This window comes from Microtus oregoni, unplaced genomic scaffold (assembly GCF_018167655.1).
Source record: "Microtus oregoni isolate MIOR12 unplaced genomic scaffold, Mior012 000102F_ref0000329, whole genome shotgun sequence".
NCBI lineage: Eukaryota > Metazoa > Chordata > Mammalia > Rodentia > Cricetidae > Microtus > Microtus oregoni.
The window spans coordinates 1627501-1643792 of NW_024544716.1; the positions used below are offsets into that span (position 1 = coordinate 1627501).

Below are 16292 nucleotides of genomic sequence, written 5' to 3' on the forward strand. Positions count from 1 at the left end.
TTGTGAAATACATCAGTCCACAAATATTAATTTTCTCATACATTTAATGGACAAATGAATTTTGATTAAAAGCTTGCTTTCTGACTAATGTATTTAAGTGGTAGGTTGCATGACTGTTTTCCTACCCCCAGAGCTCTCTAATGATCCTAAACATCTAAGACCCAAGAGACCCATACCCAGACATGAGTCTGCTCCTCATTTGATCTTTGACCTTGGCCCAGTTAGGCTGGTTTTCCTCTTTAAGCTTTAAACAGTGTTTTTGAAGAGTGACTATCAGCGTGTTTTAGCCTGTACTTCTCAGTACCTACAGTGGTGTTGCACAGGCCATGTATGTGAGCATCCAATAAAACATCTTTGCCAAGGATGGGCTGCAAGTTTGGGATTGTCCTGTGAAGACAGTGGCTCCTTCACCAGTTGTTCTATATTAAGGTTCTGAATACTTTAAGATGTAATTTGCAGCTCTAGAACACTTCTAACATTTATTCTTCACATTCACACTGCTTGAGAGATACTGACAGAAACCACATTCCAGCCACAGTGCTTCATAAGGTGAAGAAGAGGAAGCAGATAGCAGAGCACAGAAAGACAAGGATTTTGTTTAGAGTGACCAGTGAAGAATTATATGTACTAAAAGTCTGCAACGTGATCATTGACATTATTGTAGAATAAGTACTGCCTTCAGAATGAGGCAATCACACATTTCAGTGTTTGTAAGTTAGAAAACGTCAGGTCACTCACACAGGTGTTTTAATTCCTGTGCTTGGGAGACAGAGGCAGGAGGGTCTTGTGAGTTTGAGGCCAGCCTGGTCTGCATAGTGAGTTCCAGGACAGCCTGGACTACACAAATAGATCCTGTCTTCAGAAAAAACAAACAAACAAAACAAAATAAAAAAGGAAACTTCAAGTTTAATGTGTCACATTTTACATAAAAGTTTACTTGTTATTTGAGATGGGAATTTGAAGGTAGGATAGTGTTGAGGTCATCTGAACAATTTTTCATAACATATAGTACTTTAGATTTCACATTACCGCCTTCAAAACTTTAATTTGCTTTATTAAGAAAAATCTATTTTTAAATGAAAAGCAGATAGTTTTGTGTTCATATTTGATCTATCTCCTGCCCCCACATGACAGTTGCAAATAAAATAAAGCAATTTAAAAGACAGCATTGTTCATATATAAAATTATAATAGAACTTTCTGGAGATTAGCTTCTATCATTTCCTTCTGGGGTAGGCATTCTTGGCAGTGCCTTAGGGTTTGAAGTATCCAATGGCAGGGTGTTTCATATCACTCTTACAAATGGAGTCTCTTGAGTTAGGATGGTAAGTGGATATTTCTTGGGTGGAATTTTGCATTGTAACCAGGGTGCATCTTGATTTTGTGCTTGTGTGGTGTTGAAGTCCCAGAGTAGCTCCTTATACTCCCTAAGGTGTGTGTATTTCTCTGAACAGACTGATTGACTAGGTTCAGGAGACTGGGATGCACTTGTGAAGTGCCCCCTCTTTCTCAACACTCCTCTCCCGTAAGGAAGGTTTTGCTAGTTCTAGACTTTGAATTTCTCATATAGACTACTAACAGTTGTGTCTTTTCCCTTTTTAAAATAGGAAAACAACGAATTGCTCATAAACCTCATTCCAAACCAAAAACTTCAAATATTTTTGAAGCAGAGTTTGAAAACGAGGTAAAATCCAAGGATTTGCTTGCTGATGAGGAACTATGGGCTCGACTTGAAGAGCTAGAGAGACAAGAAGAATTGCTGGGTGAACTTGATAGGTGCTTAATGGCATATATTTTTCCAAGAGAATATGTATCTTTCTTCATTTCTAAGATAGTGTGTGCTCATTGAAGGGAGTGCAGAAACCTGTGGACTTGTCAGCAGTCATGCCCTCAGATGAATAGTATTCTTGCAGAACATTTCTTTTTAGGAAACTATATTGCTGTTCTTATGCACACCTATACTGAAAACCTCAGTGTTGCTCATATCTCACCATATGATATATAATAAAGTAATTATACTTGATAGTCAGTAATTGCATTAAATACTAACAAAAAATTTAAAGGTGACCAGACTTTATTTTTTGAGGTGCTGGGTATTGAACTAATGCCTCTATCCTGAAAGACAAGCATTCTATACTACCACAGCCCCCACTTCTAAATAACAAATTTTAAATCATGTAATTTTATACTGTTCTAAGATAACACTCTGTTCTTGGGTGACTTGTTAAAAAGAAAATTTGGCTTTGAATTTAAATTTGATACTGTAAAATATTTGTCCTTGCCTTTTGTTACAAACTCTCTGTTTATTGAGCAGACAGTTTATAATCTGGTCAGGTAGTTCTGTGTATGAGAAACTTCACCAAACTGCTATTTGAAATATACATTAGCACTCACTTAAAATTGTCAGAGCACTATATTATGAAGTTTCTACTACAGAAGTTCCTATATTATTTTGCTTAAATGATGTACCATATGCAGCAATTAGTTTTTGTGAAAAATAGGACACAAAAAATTTCCCCTACTATTCCACCTATGAATTGTTAGGTCCTTTAAGATCACTGGTACTAACTCATTTTTAAAAACTAGTGCTGGATTTAGGAGTATTAGTCATGATTCTCTCTTTTTTGCATGATGTCATTTTATTTTTGTTGCATTTTTAGTTTGGTTATTTTTGTAAGGTCTTCAGATCCTTCATGGAATAAAACGTGATAAATGTGCATTTGTGTAACTATATGTTCATGTGCACATGTAAGAATCCTTTATCTTGAAAAATTCCAGTACATGCTGTTACAAAAATTTCTGAGGCCCAAAATAAGAAATAATAGTATTTTATAGTTTGGGGGTTTGGGGCATTAATTTCTGGTCTTACAAATAGAACACTTATTTTTTAAAACTTTTATTTAAAGAGAGACTTTATTGTAGATTTATAGTGGAAACTAGAAAGAGAGACGGGGTGTGTGTGCATTGGGGAGGGGGAGAACACTGAGCAAACTCCTGTGCAGCAGGAGTGGTCTCAGGAAACAGGATAGGTACTCTCTTAATTTTTTTCCTCCCTCCCTTCCTTCTTCCCTCTCTCCCCCCTCTCTCCTTCCCTTTCTTCCTCATTCTTTCCTTCCTTTCTTTTCCTTCTTTCTGTTCCCTCCCCTCCCTCCCTCTTTGTCTCCCTCTTTCTCTCCCCCTTTCTCTCTTTCTTTTTTTTTTTTTTTTTGAGACGGTATCTAGTACTGGGATTATAGGTGTGCACTACTATAACCACCATCTTTCTTAATTACATTATATTCATACTATATCTGGCCAATGTCCAATGATAAAAATATACATGTTCTATGAGTTCTTATATTTGAGTAGCAACAGGATGTTGAGGTGTGTAAGAACCTTGCTTTTATTAATCCTCTGTATTCATTTGATCTCATTAATATTCTTATTTCTTCACGTAGTAAGCCTGATACTGGGATTGCAAATGGAGAAGACACAGTGTCTTCTGAGGAGGAAAAGGAAGATGAAGGCACAGGTTTGAATGTGGTGCCTCCAGCGACAGACTCCCTTGCCCCTGGCAGCTGTGGCATGCTTGCTCGAAATGCAAGTAGTCATTTGAACTGTTCAGTGAATGGTTCAAATTCTTACCATAGCAATGAAGAGGATGAAGATGATGATGCTGCTGATGATGTTGATGATGACGACGATGATAATTATAATGGAAATGAAAGTGACCACACTATTTCAGCAGATAATTCTGTACCAACAATATACTTCTCTCATACTGTTGAACCTAAAAGGGTGTGTATACTTCTAACTTTGTTGTCATTAAACATCATCTATGCTGTATTTTAAAGAGAAGATGTTAACAATATTTAAGATTCTTAGTATTGGCAAACGGGAAAAGTATCTTTTCCCCTTACCTGGCCAGTGAACTTTAGTGGAAAAGGGAAAGAGTAGTTAGCTGATGGTGGTCTCACTAACTAAACCTGAATGCAGTGACTGTGGATCACCTGTCCTTGTCCCAGGGCTCGCTTAAGATTAAACTAAAGATTGAATTTTTAAATTTGGGAATTTGGTTTGCTTTTGGATCTGGAAATGGCTATAAGACTAGTATTTATTAAAAACACACACACACTCCAGGTTGTTGTTTTATGTGGGCATCAAGTGAGTACTGGTATCCTGAGCAACAAGGAAAAATTTGGGGGAGAAAAATGAAAAACGGGTCTTTTTTTGACAAATTAAATATAGATGTGTAATGATGGGTTTAGAATTTCAGCATTTTGGAACTGAGATTGACTAGAGATCTTGTGATCCATTATGTCAAACTTTGCTTTAGTACTGAAGCCTTTGTTTTTCCATACCTAACTGTAGAAGCCCAATATTTAAAATAGTTGAAAGTGGACTAGCTGTGAATGAAGGGTGGGCTACCATCAATCTATCCCCACCACCTTCCCTCTGCTCTGTGTACTGTGCTTAGGGGCCTGGGATGTGTGTTGTAGAGTATGAAGGCCTGTAAGGCAGAGTTGATCAGCTGTGAGTCACCTCTCCACTGGTCAGTATGGCAGTCTGCAGTATCTGATTATTATGTAAGGAGACATCTTATTGCTTACGTGATATTTCTTAAGCTTTAGTTATCCCTGCCCTATTAGAAAGTGAAATAATTATGTGTATTTTATCTTAATTCATAGCTAAAGGGTCTTTGGAATGTTTTGATTGAAACTGAAGCATTGTTGATCCTCCTCTCCCCGTGCTTTCAGTTTTTCTTAATTCATTAGATAAAGCCAAACACACACTCTTAGAAGGACTGTTACAGAAAGGGTGATATAAATGCCAGACCAGCACAGAAGAGTAGCTTATGGTCTTGAGCACATTTAGCTTTTTTTTAGTCTGATTTGTTTTCTGAAGTTAGCGGTATTTAAGCAGTTCAGACAGTTAAGCGTTATCTGCTGTTGTACTTGTGACTCAGGCTAGCAGCACAAGGATTAAGCCACAAATGCATTTGTAAGGTGAAGGCAAGAGAGGCGAAGCTTATAATCAGTATGGAATTTAGTTTAAATGTATTTTGCTTTTCATACAGTGAAAGACACTGGTGATAGAATAGGCTGCTGAAGGAGATGCAGTGTTGTGGAAATGTGGCACAAGAGTCAGACTTGGTCACATACGTAATTTCAGTGCCAAAAAATGTTAGCTGTGTCTCTTGCTGATAACTATATGGTTTATTTGCTTTTTTTTCTGAAAGTTTTGGATTTTATTTTTCTTCGTGAACCAATTTTAGGTTCGAATAAACACTGGGAAAAATACCACCTTAAAATTCAGTGAAAAGAAGGAGGAAGCCAAACGGAAACGAAAGAGCAGTGCTGGCAGCCATGCTACTCATGAGCTGCCTGCCATCAGGAGCCCCGCTGATATTTACAGGTGAGGGATGGCCCTGGGTGCTTTCTTCCTTGTAGTCCTCTTCATGTGTCACTGGAGAGCTGGAGGCTGGTGTTCCTTGTAGAACTTACCTGCCACAACTGTCATGAGCTTGTCCTGTATTTCACCTGTCAGCGGGGAGCAGCTTGAAATCACCTACCATTTTATGACCCATATTTGCAAGCTGGTGAAAGTTCCTAATGTTTTGAAGTAGATGTATATAAAATTTTTGGCAAATCAAGCTGTTTTCACCTGGAACATATTTATAAGTAACATAACTATTTTATTTGGGCCCAAATTCATCTTTGAAAGTAAATAAGGTACATTTGGTGAAGTGGCAAACTTACTTCTTGACATTTTAGAAGAGACATTTTAGCGAGAAAACTCAATTGGGCTTGGTTAGACATGTGACTCCAGCACTTGGGAAGAGGAGGCTCAGCTATGTGAGACACTATCTCAAATAAATAACCTCAAAAAACAAATCTTAGATTAATTTATAGAAAATCAGGAAATCTTTGTGCAGTTCTTCTCAGTTATGAGCCCTTACAGTGAGATGAGTTTCTGGACTGCTGTAGGGTCTTCGTGGACGTTGTGAATGGAGTATATGTCCCGCGGAAGTCGATCCTGAAGTCACGCAGCAGAGAGAACAGTGTCTGCAGCGACACGAGTGAGAGCAGCGCTGACGTGGACGACCGGAGGGCTGTTCTGAGGAGCCTCGGCCGGGAGGAGGCCCCGGGCACTGACGTGGACGACCGGAGGGCTGTTCTGAGGAGCCTCGGCCGGGAGGAGGCCCCGGGCACTGATGTGGACGACCGGAGGGCTGTTCTGAGGAGCCTCGGCCGGGAGGAGGCCCCTGGCACTGACGTGGACGACCAGAGGGCTGTTCTGAGGAGCCTCAGCCGGGAGGAGGCCCCGGGCACTGACGCCAGTGCCAGCATTTCAGAAGAACCCCAAGAAAACCGCCCCAAGAAGCTTTTGCCTTCAGGAGTGTCTGAGGTCTGTGTCTTAGTTCTGTGTTTATAGCCTACAGGCCTAGTCTTTGTGGTTTATTCTAAAAATTCAAAGAGGATCCCATTAATCCCCAGTTTGCGCTTTTTCAGACACATTTTTAAGATAATCTGGAGGCTTCATGCTCATCATGATGACATGGAGTGTTTAGAAGTTAGTGTTCTGACCTTGCCAGCTCAGCCTCAGATGCTGTGAGGCAGGTGCTTTCTGTATGGTGGGATGAGCTGGAGAACAGTGGGGTGGAGCGAAGCAAAGCAACAGAAAGTCTTAAAGAGACAGTACAGGAGAACTAGCCAGTGGAGGGCTCTGTAGTTCAAGGTGCCTGCTGGAAAACCTGAGTTTGATCTCAGGAACCCACATATGGAAGGAAATAATCAGCTCTTACAAGTTGTCCTCTGACCCGGACAGGTACATCGTGGAACATCACAGTTTCACCAAAAAAAGAAAAAAGAAAAAGAAGAAGTTAGGTGTAGGAAGAAGTGAACTACTTGAGCCAAAGTGCCAAAGAGCTGACAGTGGTTTCTAAACTCAGTGATATGCTCTCTTAATTTTCAATACTTGGTAGACAAAACTTTCAGTTTATGCTTAAATTCTTAGCAAGGGAGAGGTTCCAAATATGAGACAGTTTTAAAAAGTGACTCCTGGGTCTTCATTTTTCTTGATATAAAAAGACACATAAGACATCCTGGTGATTTGTGTGTCACTCAGTCTCATTCCAGTTGAACATAGTGGATTTTGATGAGATGATGTTCCACAAATACTCAGCCACAGTGAAAGAGTGTGTGTTTGTGTTTTGGTGACATGTCTGATTTGTGTCATTGGATTGATTATTCTAGAATTTTGAAAGGTGTTCTGAATCACTTTTGTTTTTTTAGTTTTTTTTTTTTTTTAGTTTTTTTTTTAGTTTTTACCCATCTCCTTCAAAAAGTGTAGGCAAAGTGTAATAAAGACAGAACTTAAAAACTTACATGAATGAGCCCACAAGTGAAATATCAGCATTGATGAAATGAAGCTTTTGACTGTCAGGCAGCAGAAGCAAGGTAGCCTGGCCAGAAGCCTCGTTTACACCATTGTAGCTTCTGTGTTTACTAGATGTTTGACAGTGGAGAAAATGAAGTGTTTTGGGGGGACTTTATTTGTCATTTGTGTTTTCCAAGACAGAAGAGTGCTCTCCTTCCCCCTCCCCCCCTTTTTTTTGAGGCAGGGTCTCTCTGTGTAGCGCTGGCTGTCTTGGAACTCTGTAGAGCAGACTGATTTCGAACTTAAAGAAATCCGCCTGCCTTTGCCTCCTGAGTGAGGGGATTAAAGACATGAGCTACCACACACAGCTTACATTTGGTTTCCTTATATTTTCACTATTAAAAAAAAAAATCTGTGTTCTTGATAGTGTAATTAAGGAAAATAATGTTAAGCTGAGTGGTGGTGGCACATGCCTTTAATCCCAGGCAGGTGGATCTCCTAGTTTGAGGACAGCCAAGGCTACACAGAGAGACCCTGTCTCAAAAAACAAAAATAGAAAAGAAAAATAATATTGTTTCTCTGAGCAATCAATATTTTGATGTTTATTACCCAAAATTATTGTTACTTTAGTTTTAGTTTATAAAAAAAGTCTTGGTAATAGAGCGTAAAGATTTTTGTGTGCATTTTATTTATATTTAACAGTATACATTTTTGTCTTACAGGCTTTTTCTGGAATTGTAATAGAAAAGGAATTTTCATCGCCCTCCTTAACACCACACTCAGCCATTGCTCATCATGCCCTACCCACTATTCCAGAGCGAAAAGAAGTTCTGTCAGAAGCATTGGAAGAGCCTGCAAAGAGAGTTTCCAAGTTCAAAGCTGCCAGATTGCAGCAGAGAAACTAGAGAGGGCATGGGCTTCATCTTCTGCAGCTCAAGCTTCACTTTAGGACATGGAGCAGATTAGCCCCTGGAGTGGAAAGACGTCCTACTACTTCATTTGGCAACAGTTCTCTTACCTTTATCAGTGACATTTAAAAAGTTAAAGTAAATGTTTGAATACTGTAAAATTCTGCTGCCTTTTTAATTCTCTGAACACTGTCTAATTGGCCTTAGGATGCAATAGTAGCGTTTCGATTTACTTCTCAAAGAATACTGTCATGCATTGTTTTTGTGTTTTCAACTAAACGCAGGCAGTTTTGTACCAGCTGTGATGTTGTGCTTGCCATATGGGCTGTGTTAAAGAAACTTTTAAATTTTCAAATAGATTCAACAATTATATTACTTGCTTTCACATGTTAAAGGCACTTTAAAAAATAAATCTACATCTCTTGTAGGTTTCACAGCTAGGTGGTTCTTTGAATGTCATACTGTAATGTTTAAGGCAAGAAGCTACACAAACCCTATGGAAAATTTTGACTAGAAGAATAATATTTTGTACAACTTTTTTTTTTTTTTGGCAAGTAAAATTTTTATGAAACTTGGTTTCTAAAATGTTGTGAACTTCCTGGTTTAGAATTGTGTGTAAAACTGTCTTTGATTTGTGTATATGCTATACAGCCACACCACAGATTTCTTGAATTCTTAAAATCCCTCAAGTACCTCCTTTTCCCTGTGCGTACAGTCTTTACTGGGATTATCTTTTGGGAGAGAAAAGTTTGTCTAGATGCTTTAAAAAGAATAGTTTTAAAATAAAGATTTTTCTTTGATGTTTTCAATCTTCCTCATAATTTCATTCTTCAAGGCTGCTTTGCTACCAGTAAAAAAAATAAAATATTGTATTTACTTGTAGCCAAACGCCTTAAAGAGACATTCAGTCTCAGGTTGACCATTACAGTGCAAGCGTTGATCATTAGCTTGATGCATGGTAAAATGTAGCTTTTAAAAAGCATTCTGCATTAGTACTAAAATAAGCCATCAACCCCAGTCCACCCCTCTATTCATGGCTAAATATTTAAAGGTTATTTATAGCTTCTTTAATGAATTCTTGCTTAAACAAAGTGAAATTATGTCCCAGAAAAGTCGGAGCTGTAACTAGAGCAGTGTCACTGTCAAAGTTCTATGAAATATGTATTTTAATGATAAAGGGTGAGCTTGCATCCATTAATGGGTAATTTAGAACAGGGAACTAAGTTTGAAAGACTTCCTAAAAATACGTTTTTCTAGCCAATGTTGATCATCTGTACACATATTTTGTACTTAAAAATGGCTTTTCCTTCCTGACTAGCCAACTCCCAAGCCAAACCTCACATCGCACCCACCCCCAGGAGCACGGTTTCTCCTCCTTAGCTGCCACCTAAGCAAGGCTTTCTGTGCTAACCTCCAGATGCAAGCCTCCTTGGAGGACTGTTGTGTCTTTCGACATGTAACTTCAAGTGTTCTGTCATTAAATAACGTTCCATGTTCATGAACTTATTTTGAGCCTGCTTTTATGTATTTGTGTTCCTTCTTTTAAATAGGTTCCCCCTATCTAAAATCCTGCCATGATGGTAGAAGCAAAGAAAAAGTGTCCAACATTGTGTCGTTGTTTTCTGCAGAAGACCCAAATGAAACTGTATCAGTTTCATCAAGTCAGTCTTAAAAAGTTTTAAACTGTAACTTGAAACTATACTTTCATTTGGTTTTTTGAGGGGTTTTTTTGTTTTTGTTTTTGTTTTTTTTTCAAAACAGGGTTTCTTTGTAGCTTTGGAGCCTGCCCTGGAACTAGCTCTTGTAGACCAGGCTGGCCTGGAACTCACAGAGATCTGCTTACCTCTGCCTCCCGAGTTCTGAGATTAAAGGTGTGAGCCACCACTGCCCGGCTATACTTTCATTTGTATGGCCTTGCTTTTGGGGGGCAGAATCTCACTGTGTCCTCCAGGTTGGGCTTGAACTTGATATCCTGGTTCAGGGGCTGGGACCATAGGCTTGTATCAGGCTAAGTTCTCTCAGACCTTGGGTACTTTTGCTCTTACACACCTAAACATTACAGGCTTATCTTCTGCTTTTTATTCTGTCCCAGCCCTGGAATGAGCTAGAGATCAACAGCTGCTTACCTGTGTTTGCCGCCGAGGCATCAGTGCTTAGCCTATCCAGCTGGCAGAGCTATGCGTGTGTGTACACTAACGGATAACACACTAATATCTGAGTATGTTAAAACTATAGCTTTACACTGAGACTCAATTCTAATCTGAGACCATACGAGTCATTTGATCATTCATATTTGTGACATCTTTCCCACCATCAACTAGCCTGGCTCTTATATACACTTGTCTGTGAAGCACACTAGGCAGTTTGAGTAGTGATTGTCCGTACTCCTGGGAGAGACACACTGTGTGCCATGTGTGCAGTTTCTTAGAGCAGGAGTCAGGAAACCAGTGTCCAAAGTTCCTTTGATTGGCTCTGTGTGTTCCCTTCCTGCTTTGGTCCCCTTCACTAGGATTGTGTTAACTCTTGGGTTGATTTATTCTTTGTATTTTGCTGTGGCTTCACTCCACATCCTGGCTGGATTAACGATTTATCTGGGAGACATGTAAAAAGTCTGTGAAAGTTACTGTGATTCTGAGTCAGAGCTGAGTGAGGTATATCAGAGAAGTGTCACTCCCCTACCCTCCTCACTGCCTCTTCCTCTTATACTGCCGTGAGTCTGTGAGGAACGAGTCTCATTGAAACTCATCTTCCAAATGTAAGCGACCTGTGCTTTCAGTTTCCAGTTCAACCTTCATTTCTTCTGCACAAATAGCAGGCACATGTTTGTGTGTGTGTGTGTGTGTGTTTATATGTGTCAGGTTTCTCAGTGTTTGGCAAATAAGTCATGGACAGGGACAAACTGAAATGGCTTGTTTGGTGTTACACAAGATAGAATAAAACGATATAAACTTTTTTTAAATTCTTTTTTTGTATACGCAGGTGTTTAATATGCTCATTATTGTACTTACGCGAAAGGATGGCATTCCCCAATGCACATTTTTCTAGTGAGTAGTATGCCCATGTAATCTCTGTATCAGTGCTAGAGACTTCCTTATTTTGCACATAGATGCAGCGCTCCAGTTGTGGGCAGTGCACTGTCTCTTCAACCTCTTTTCCTTTCTAAGGCAGTGAGGGGTTTCCTGCATTTGCAGTATGTTTAATAGTACAGTGGTTAATGCATCTGACTATGTTTTGTGTCAATGGAGGTGTGTCTTTAGGGGAGATTCTGGAAGTACACTTGATGGGCCATCTACGCAATTGCTCTTTTATTTCTTTAATAAGACACAGTAAAATCTGTTTTTGAATGGATTTGCATTGTTCGTTCTTTTGTTAAGGACATGTCTTAGATCTACATATATCTGCCTTTCATTGATAATTCTTTTTTTGCATGTGTGTGCCTGCATGTGCATATATATGTGTCTATACATATTTATCCTGAGTGTTCCATACCCACTTGACATTTTCATGGATGCTGGGGTCAAACTCTGGTCCTCATGCTTGCAAGGTTAATCACTTTACTGAGTTACCACCCAAAATTTTTCAGTATTGATTTGGAACGGTATAGGATCTTACGGGGAATTCAAAATTTAACAAGTACCAAATTTTCCACATTTAAAAAAATGCAGATTCTTTCGGCAGGAAAGATGGCTCAGTGGTTAAGAGTACTGGCTGCTCTTCCAAAGGACCTGTTCAGTTCCTAGCACCCACATACATGGCAGCTCACAACTGCCTATAACTCCAGTTCCAGGATCCGACATCCTTATGAGCATATATGCAGGCAAACCACTGATGCTCATTAAACAAAACAAAAAATCAATTTCTTTCCAATTGATAATATGTGTAACTTACAGTTTCTGCCTATTGGGATATTTTAAAATGCAGCTACTGAGTACAGGCATACAGCCCCACATACGCTGCTGCTGAGAACAAGCATGCAACACTGTATTTGCTGAGTACAAGCATACAGCCCTGCATATGCTGCTGCTGAGTCAGGTATGCAGGAGCACTGCATCTGCTGCTACTGAGTACAGGCATACAGCACTGCATCTGCTGCTGTTTGAGTGCAGATATGCAGCATTGCACCTGCTGCTGTTGTGAGTATAGGTATCTAGCACTGCAGCTGCTACTGAGTAATGCATGTAGCACTGCACCTGCTGCTGTTGTGAGTACAGGCATGTAGCACTGCACCCGCTGCTGTTGTGAGTACAGGTGTGCAGTACTGCATCTGCTGCTGTTGTGAGTACAGGCATGTAGCACTGCACCCGCTGCTGTTGTGAGTACAGGCATGTAGCACTGCACCCGCTGCTGTTGTGAGTACAGGTGTGCAGTACTGCAGCTGCTGCTGTTGTGAGTACAGGTGTGCAGTACTGCAGCTGCTGCTGTTGTGAGTACAGGTGTGCAGTACTGCAGCTGCTGCTGTTGTGAGTACAGGTGTGTAGCACTGCACCCGCTGCTGTTGTGAGTACAGGTGTGCAGTACTGCAGCTGCTGCTGTTGTGAGTACAGGTGTGCAGCACTGGACCTGCTGCTGTTGTGAGTACAGGTGTGCAGCACTGGACCTGCTGCTGTTGTGAGTACAGGTGTGCAGCACTGCACCTGCTGCTGTTGTGAGTACAGGTGTGTAGCACTGCACCTGCTGCTTTTGTGATTACAGGTGTGCAGTACTGCACCTAGCTGTCGATTCCCCCAGTGCTGGGGGTCGGAGCCCAGGGCCTGCATATGTCATTGAGCTGCAGCCCTTGTTGATGCTTTAAATATTGCTTCTGTGTGCTCTTCCTTCTTGTTCTATCACTGTAATATACTTCAAAACTATACACTTCTTTTTCCATGTGATTATCTTTTAAATAAGAGAACAAGACTAAGAAATACATTTACATTATCTTTCACATTTACCTACATAATTACCTTTACCAGTGTTCTTAATTTTTTATGTGGATTCAAGTTACCATCTGGTGTTATTTCCTCGAACCTTTTAAGAAAATTCCATAGTTGTAAAACCTGTCTTTACCTAGGAACATCCTTAGCTTAGTGTCCTTTGGGAGCAGCTTTACTGGACACAGGATCTTTATTTGAGAGAGTGCCCTGCACCACCATTTTCTGGTCTGAAAAGCTAACTGCTCTTTGATCTGGGTCCCCTGGACTCCATGAGTCTGTCTTCTCTAGCTGTGCTTAAATTTTTTATTTGTATAAGATTGGCTATATTAGTACTTATCTTCTTGGATTTTATTGAATTTAGATATAGGTTAATACTTTTTATTAACTTGAGAAGGTTTTCTGACAATTTTTTTTCAGCCCCGATTAAAAAAAGCTTCGTTTCCTGGCTCCTAAATGTCCTTTCCAAGACTAGTTGTGCATGTTGTTTGTTTTTTATATGTGCATTCACACATGTGTGTGTGTGCCCACAAAGGCCCGGAAGGTGTCAGGTCCCCTAAATCTGCTGGCACAGTTGACTGAGCTACATGTCTTTGGAACTGAACTCAGGTTCTCTGCAGGAGTAGGGCATGCCCTTAACCACTGAGCCATCTCCACCCACCCCAACCCCAGTACCTTCTCATTTACCTTTCTCTTCGAAGTATATAATTCCTGTTGATGTATATTGTGCTTTCTGATTCTTCTGCATTCAAATGGGTGTCTGGATCCCTTTGGTGATGGTTTGGCTCTAGCTATTGTACTTCTCAGCTCCTGAAAATCCAACTGATTCCTTTTTTATAGTGTTGATGTCTTTATTGGTGTTCTCTATTAGATTAGGCATTGTTCGTGTGCTGTTTCCCCCCTTTTTTCTTTAACATAATCATAATTGGTGCTTTAAAGTGTATTTGCTAAACGCATGGGTCCTCCTCCAGAAGCTTCTGTTTTACGTTGGGATGAGCCACACTACTCGCTATAAAACAGGACACTTAAATAACAATTACTCCACATTCCCATCCTTCCTGTATGACTTTGTTTTTCTTCATTTGGTTATGCACAGTGATTCTCCAGTGAGCAGCCTCTGATATCTTTTGCCTTTTTTTATTTTTAATTCTTATTTTTAATCTGGTTACCCGTGAGCCAGTATAAGGGACGTAGCCTGAGACTGGTCAGACATTGGTCTTTCATGTCTAAATCCATTAGGGTTTTCAGTTTTGTTAGTAGATGCCTGTGGTTTGGAGAACACATTCATAATTTGCAACTTACCAGTCTTGCCTAGAGACAGTTTAGGGGGCACCTTCCCCGGTTTGCACTCAGCATGTTCATAGCTGAGCATTCTGCTCCTGCCTTGTGGACTATGAAGTTACAGAGGCCCATCCTTGCTTTGCTCAGGTTCTTGCTGCTATCCTTATAGCCAGTGTGGTTGGGTCAGACAGTATTGCAACCTCACTGCATATGGGCTCTTCCCATCTGTTCACCCCTGAAACTGCTGCTGCTTTCAGAGAAGTCTCTGGATGGTGAATTTTCCCACCATGTTTGAAATATAGTCCGTGTCTTAGGGTTTCTATTCCCGTGATGCAACACCATGACCAAAAGTAACTTGGGGAGGAAAGGGTTTGTTTATGCTTCTGATAACAGTTCATCACTGAGGGAAGTCAGGGCAAGATCCTAGAGGCAGGAGCTGATGAAGAGGACATTGAGGGATCCTGCTTACTGGCTTGCTCCTCATGACTTGCTCAGCCTGCTTGCTTATAGAACCCAGGACCATCAGGCCAAGGATGTCCTCAGCCACAGTGGGCTGGGCCCTCCCCCATCAGTTACAGATTATGAAAATTTCCTATAAGTTTTCTTGTAGCCTGGTCTTATAGGAATCAATTTTTCATTTGAGGTTCTCTCCTTTCAGAGTATAACTTGTGTCAAGTTGACATAAAACGAGCCAGCATAGTCTTCCTCAACATAGTTTTCTGGTTTCATGAACTGTCACAGCTTGGAAGGGGCTGCTGTGAAAGAGCTTGTCTCAGAAGACACACGGCCCCAGCCTCCTGCTCAAGCTTCACTCTTTTTCTTGAACACTTAGAAGGAGTGCTATAGTTCCAGAGTCTTGAAATGAGAGTGTGTGCGCGCGCGCGCGTGTGTGTGTGTGTGTGTGTGTGTGTGTGAGAGAGAGAGAGAGAGAGAGAGAGAGAGAGAGAGAGAGAGAGGGAGAGAGAGAGAGAATTTTCTTTAACATCCAGACTCTTGAAATGGCTATGTTTTGATAATTTTTGTCCAATTAAACAGCAACACGGACTGGAGAGATGGCTTAGGGGTTAAGAACACTGACAGCTCTTGCAGAGGTCCCAGGTTCAGTTCCTAGTACCCACATGGCAGCTCACATCCATCTGTAACTCCAGTTTCAGGGGATTCCATGCCCTCTTCTGGCCTTCATGGATACTGCACACATGAGGCACACATATATACAGGCTAATCACCCATGCACACAAAAATAAAAGAACTGGAGAGATTGACTGTTTCCTTCTTCCAAGGGTACCAGACACACACATGGTGCACATACATACATGAAGGCAAAACACTCATGTGTATAAAGTTTTCAAATTGATCATAGCAATATGACACACGTGCCCATGCCTGTCATAGCACTCCCCCATTTCAGCATCCTCCAGCGGAGTGATACTTTCATACATTGTTGAACCTGTATTGACATGTCACCCGACGCCCATGTTTTATTGGGGTTCAGTCTTGCTGTACAATACATTTTTGAGCTTGGACAAGTATGTGGGGTGAGTAGTCTCTCTGCCCTAGAAGTCCTGTGCAGTGTCTCTGTCCTTCCTCTCTGTGTCCTCACCCCAGCAGTCCCTAGTGATCCTCTGCAATTTTGTGTTTTCCAAAATACCAGTGATTGAATTCGTACAGAATATATGCTTTTTGGATCAGCTTCTTTTCACTTAGTAATTAATGTTTTAAATTTTTATGACTTCCTAGCTCTGACGTAGTGTTCCATTTATGGAGGTGCCGTGGTTTGTCCACTCACGACTGTGTAAGGAACACCTTGCTTGCGCCCAGCTGTTCACAGTTCTCAG

The 16292-nt window shown here is 40.6% G+C and overlaps 1 protein-coding gene across 3 annotated transcripts in view; it reads left to right on the forward strand.

The window, feature by feature from the left end:
* Uri1 (URI1 prefoldin like chaperone) overlaps positions 1–9797 on the forward strand; it is a 56950-nt gene extending 47153 nt beyond the window's left edge. The window contains exons 7-12 of one of the 3 annotated variants that reach the window (XM_041644893.1): positions 1607–1775; positions 3437–3776; positions 5254–5393; positions 5966–6239; positions 6300–6386; positions 8081–9797. In XM_041644893.1, coding sequence (XP_041500827.1) covers positions 1607–1775; positions 3437–3776; positions 5254–5393; positions 5966–6239; positions 6300–6386; positions 8081–8263 — 1193 coding nt within the window. In that variant the 3' untranslated portion in view covers positions 8264–9797. Of the gene's footprint in view, positions 1–1606; positions 1776–3436; positions 3777–5253; positions 5394–5965; positions 6387–8080 lie in introns of all 3 variants that reach the window. The other 2 variants (XM_041644892.1, XM_041644894.1) reach the window with 2 other exon arrangements.
* The last annotated feature ends 6495 nt before the right edge of the window (positions 9798–16292 follow it).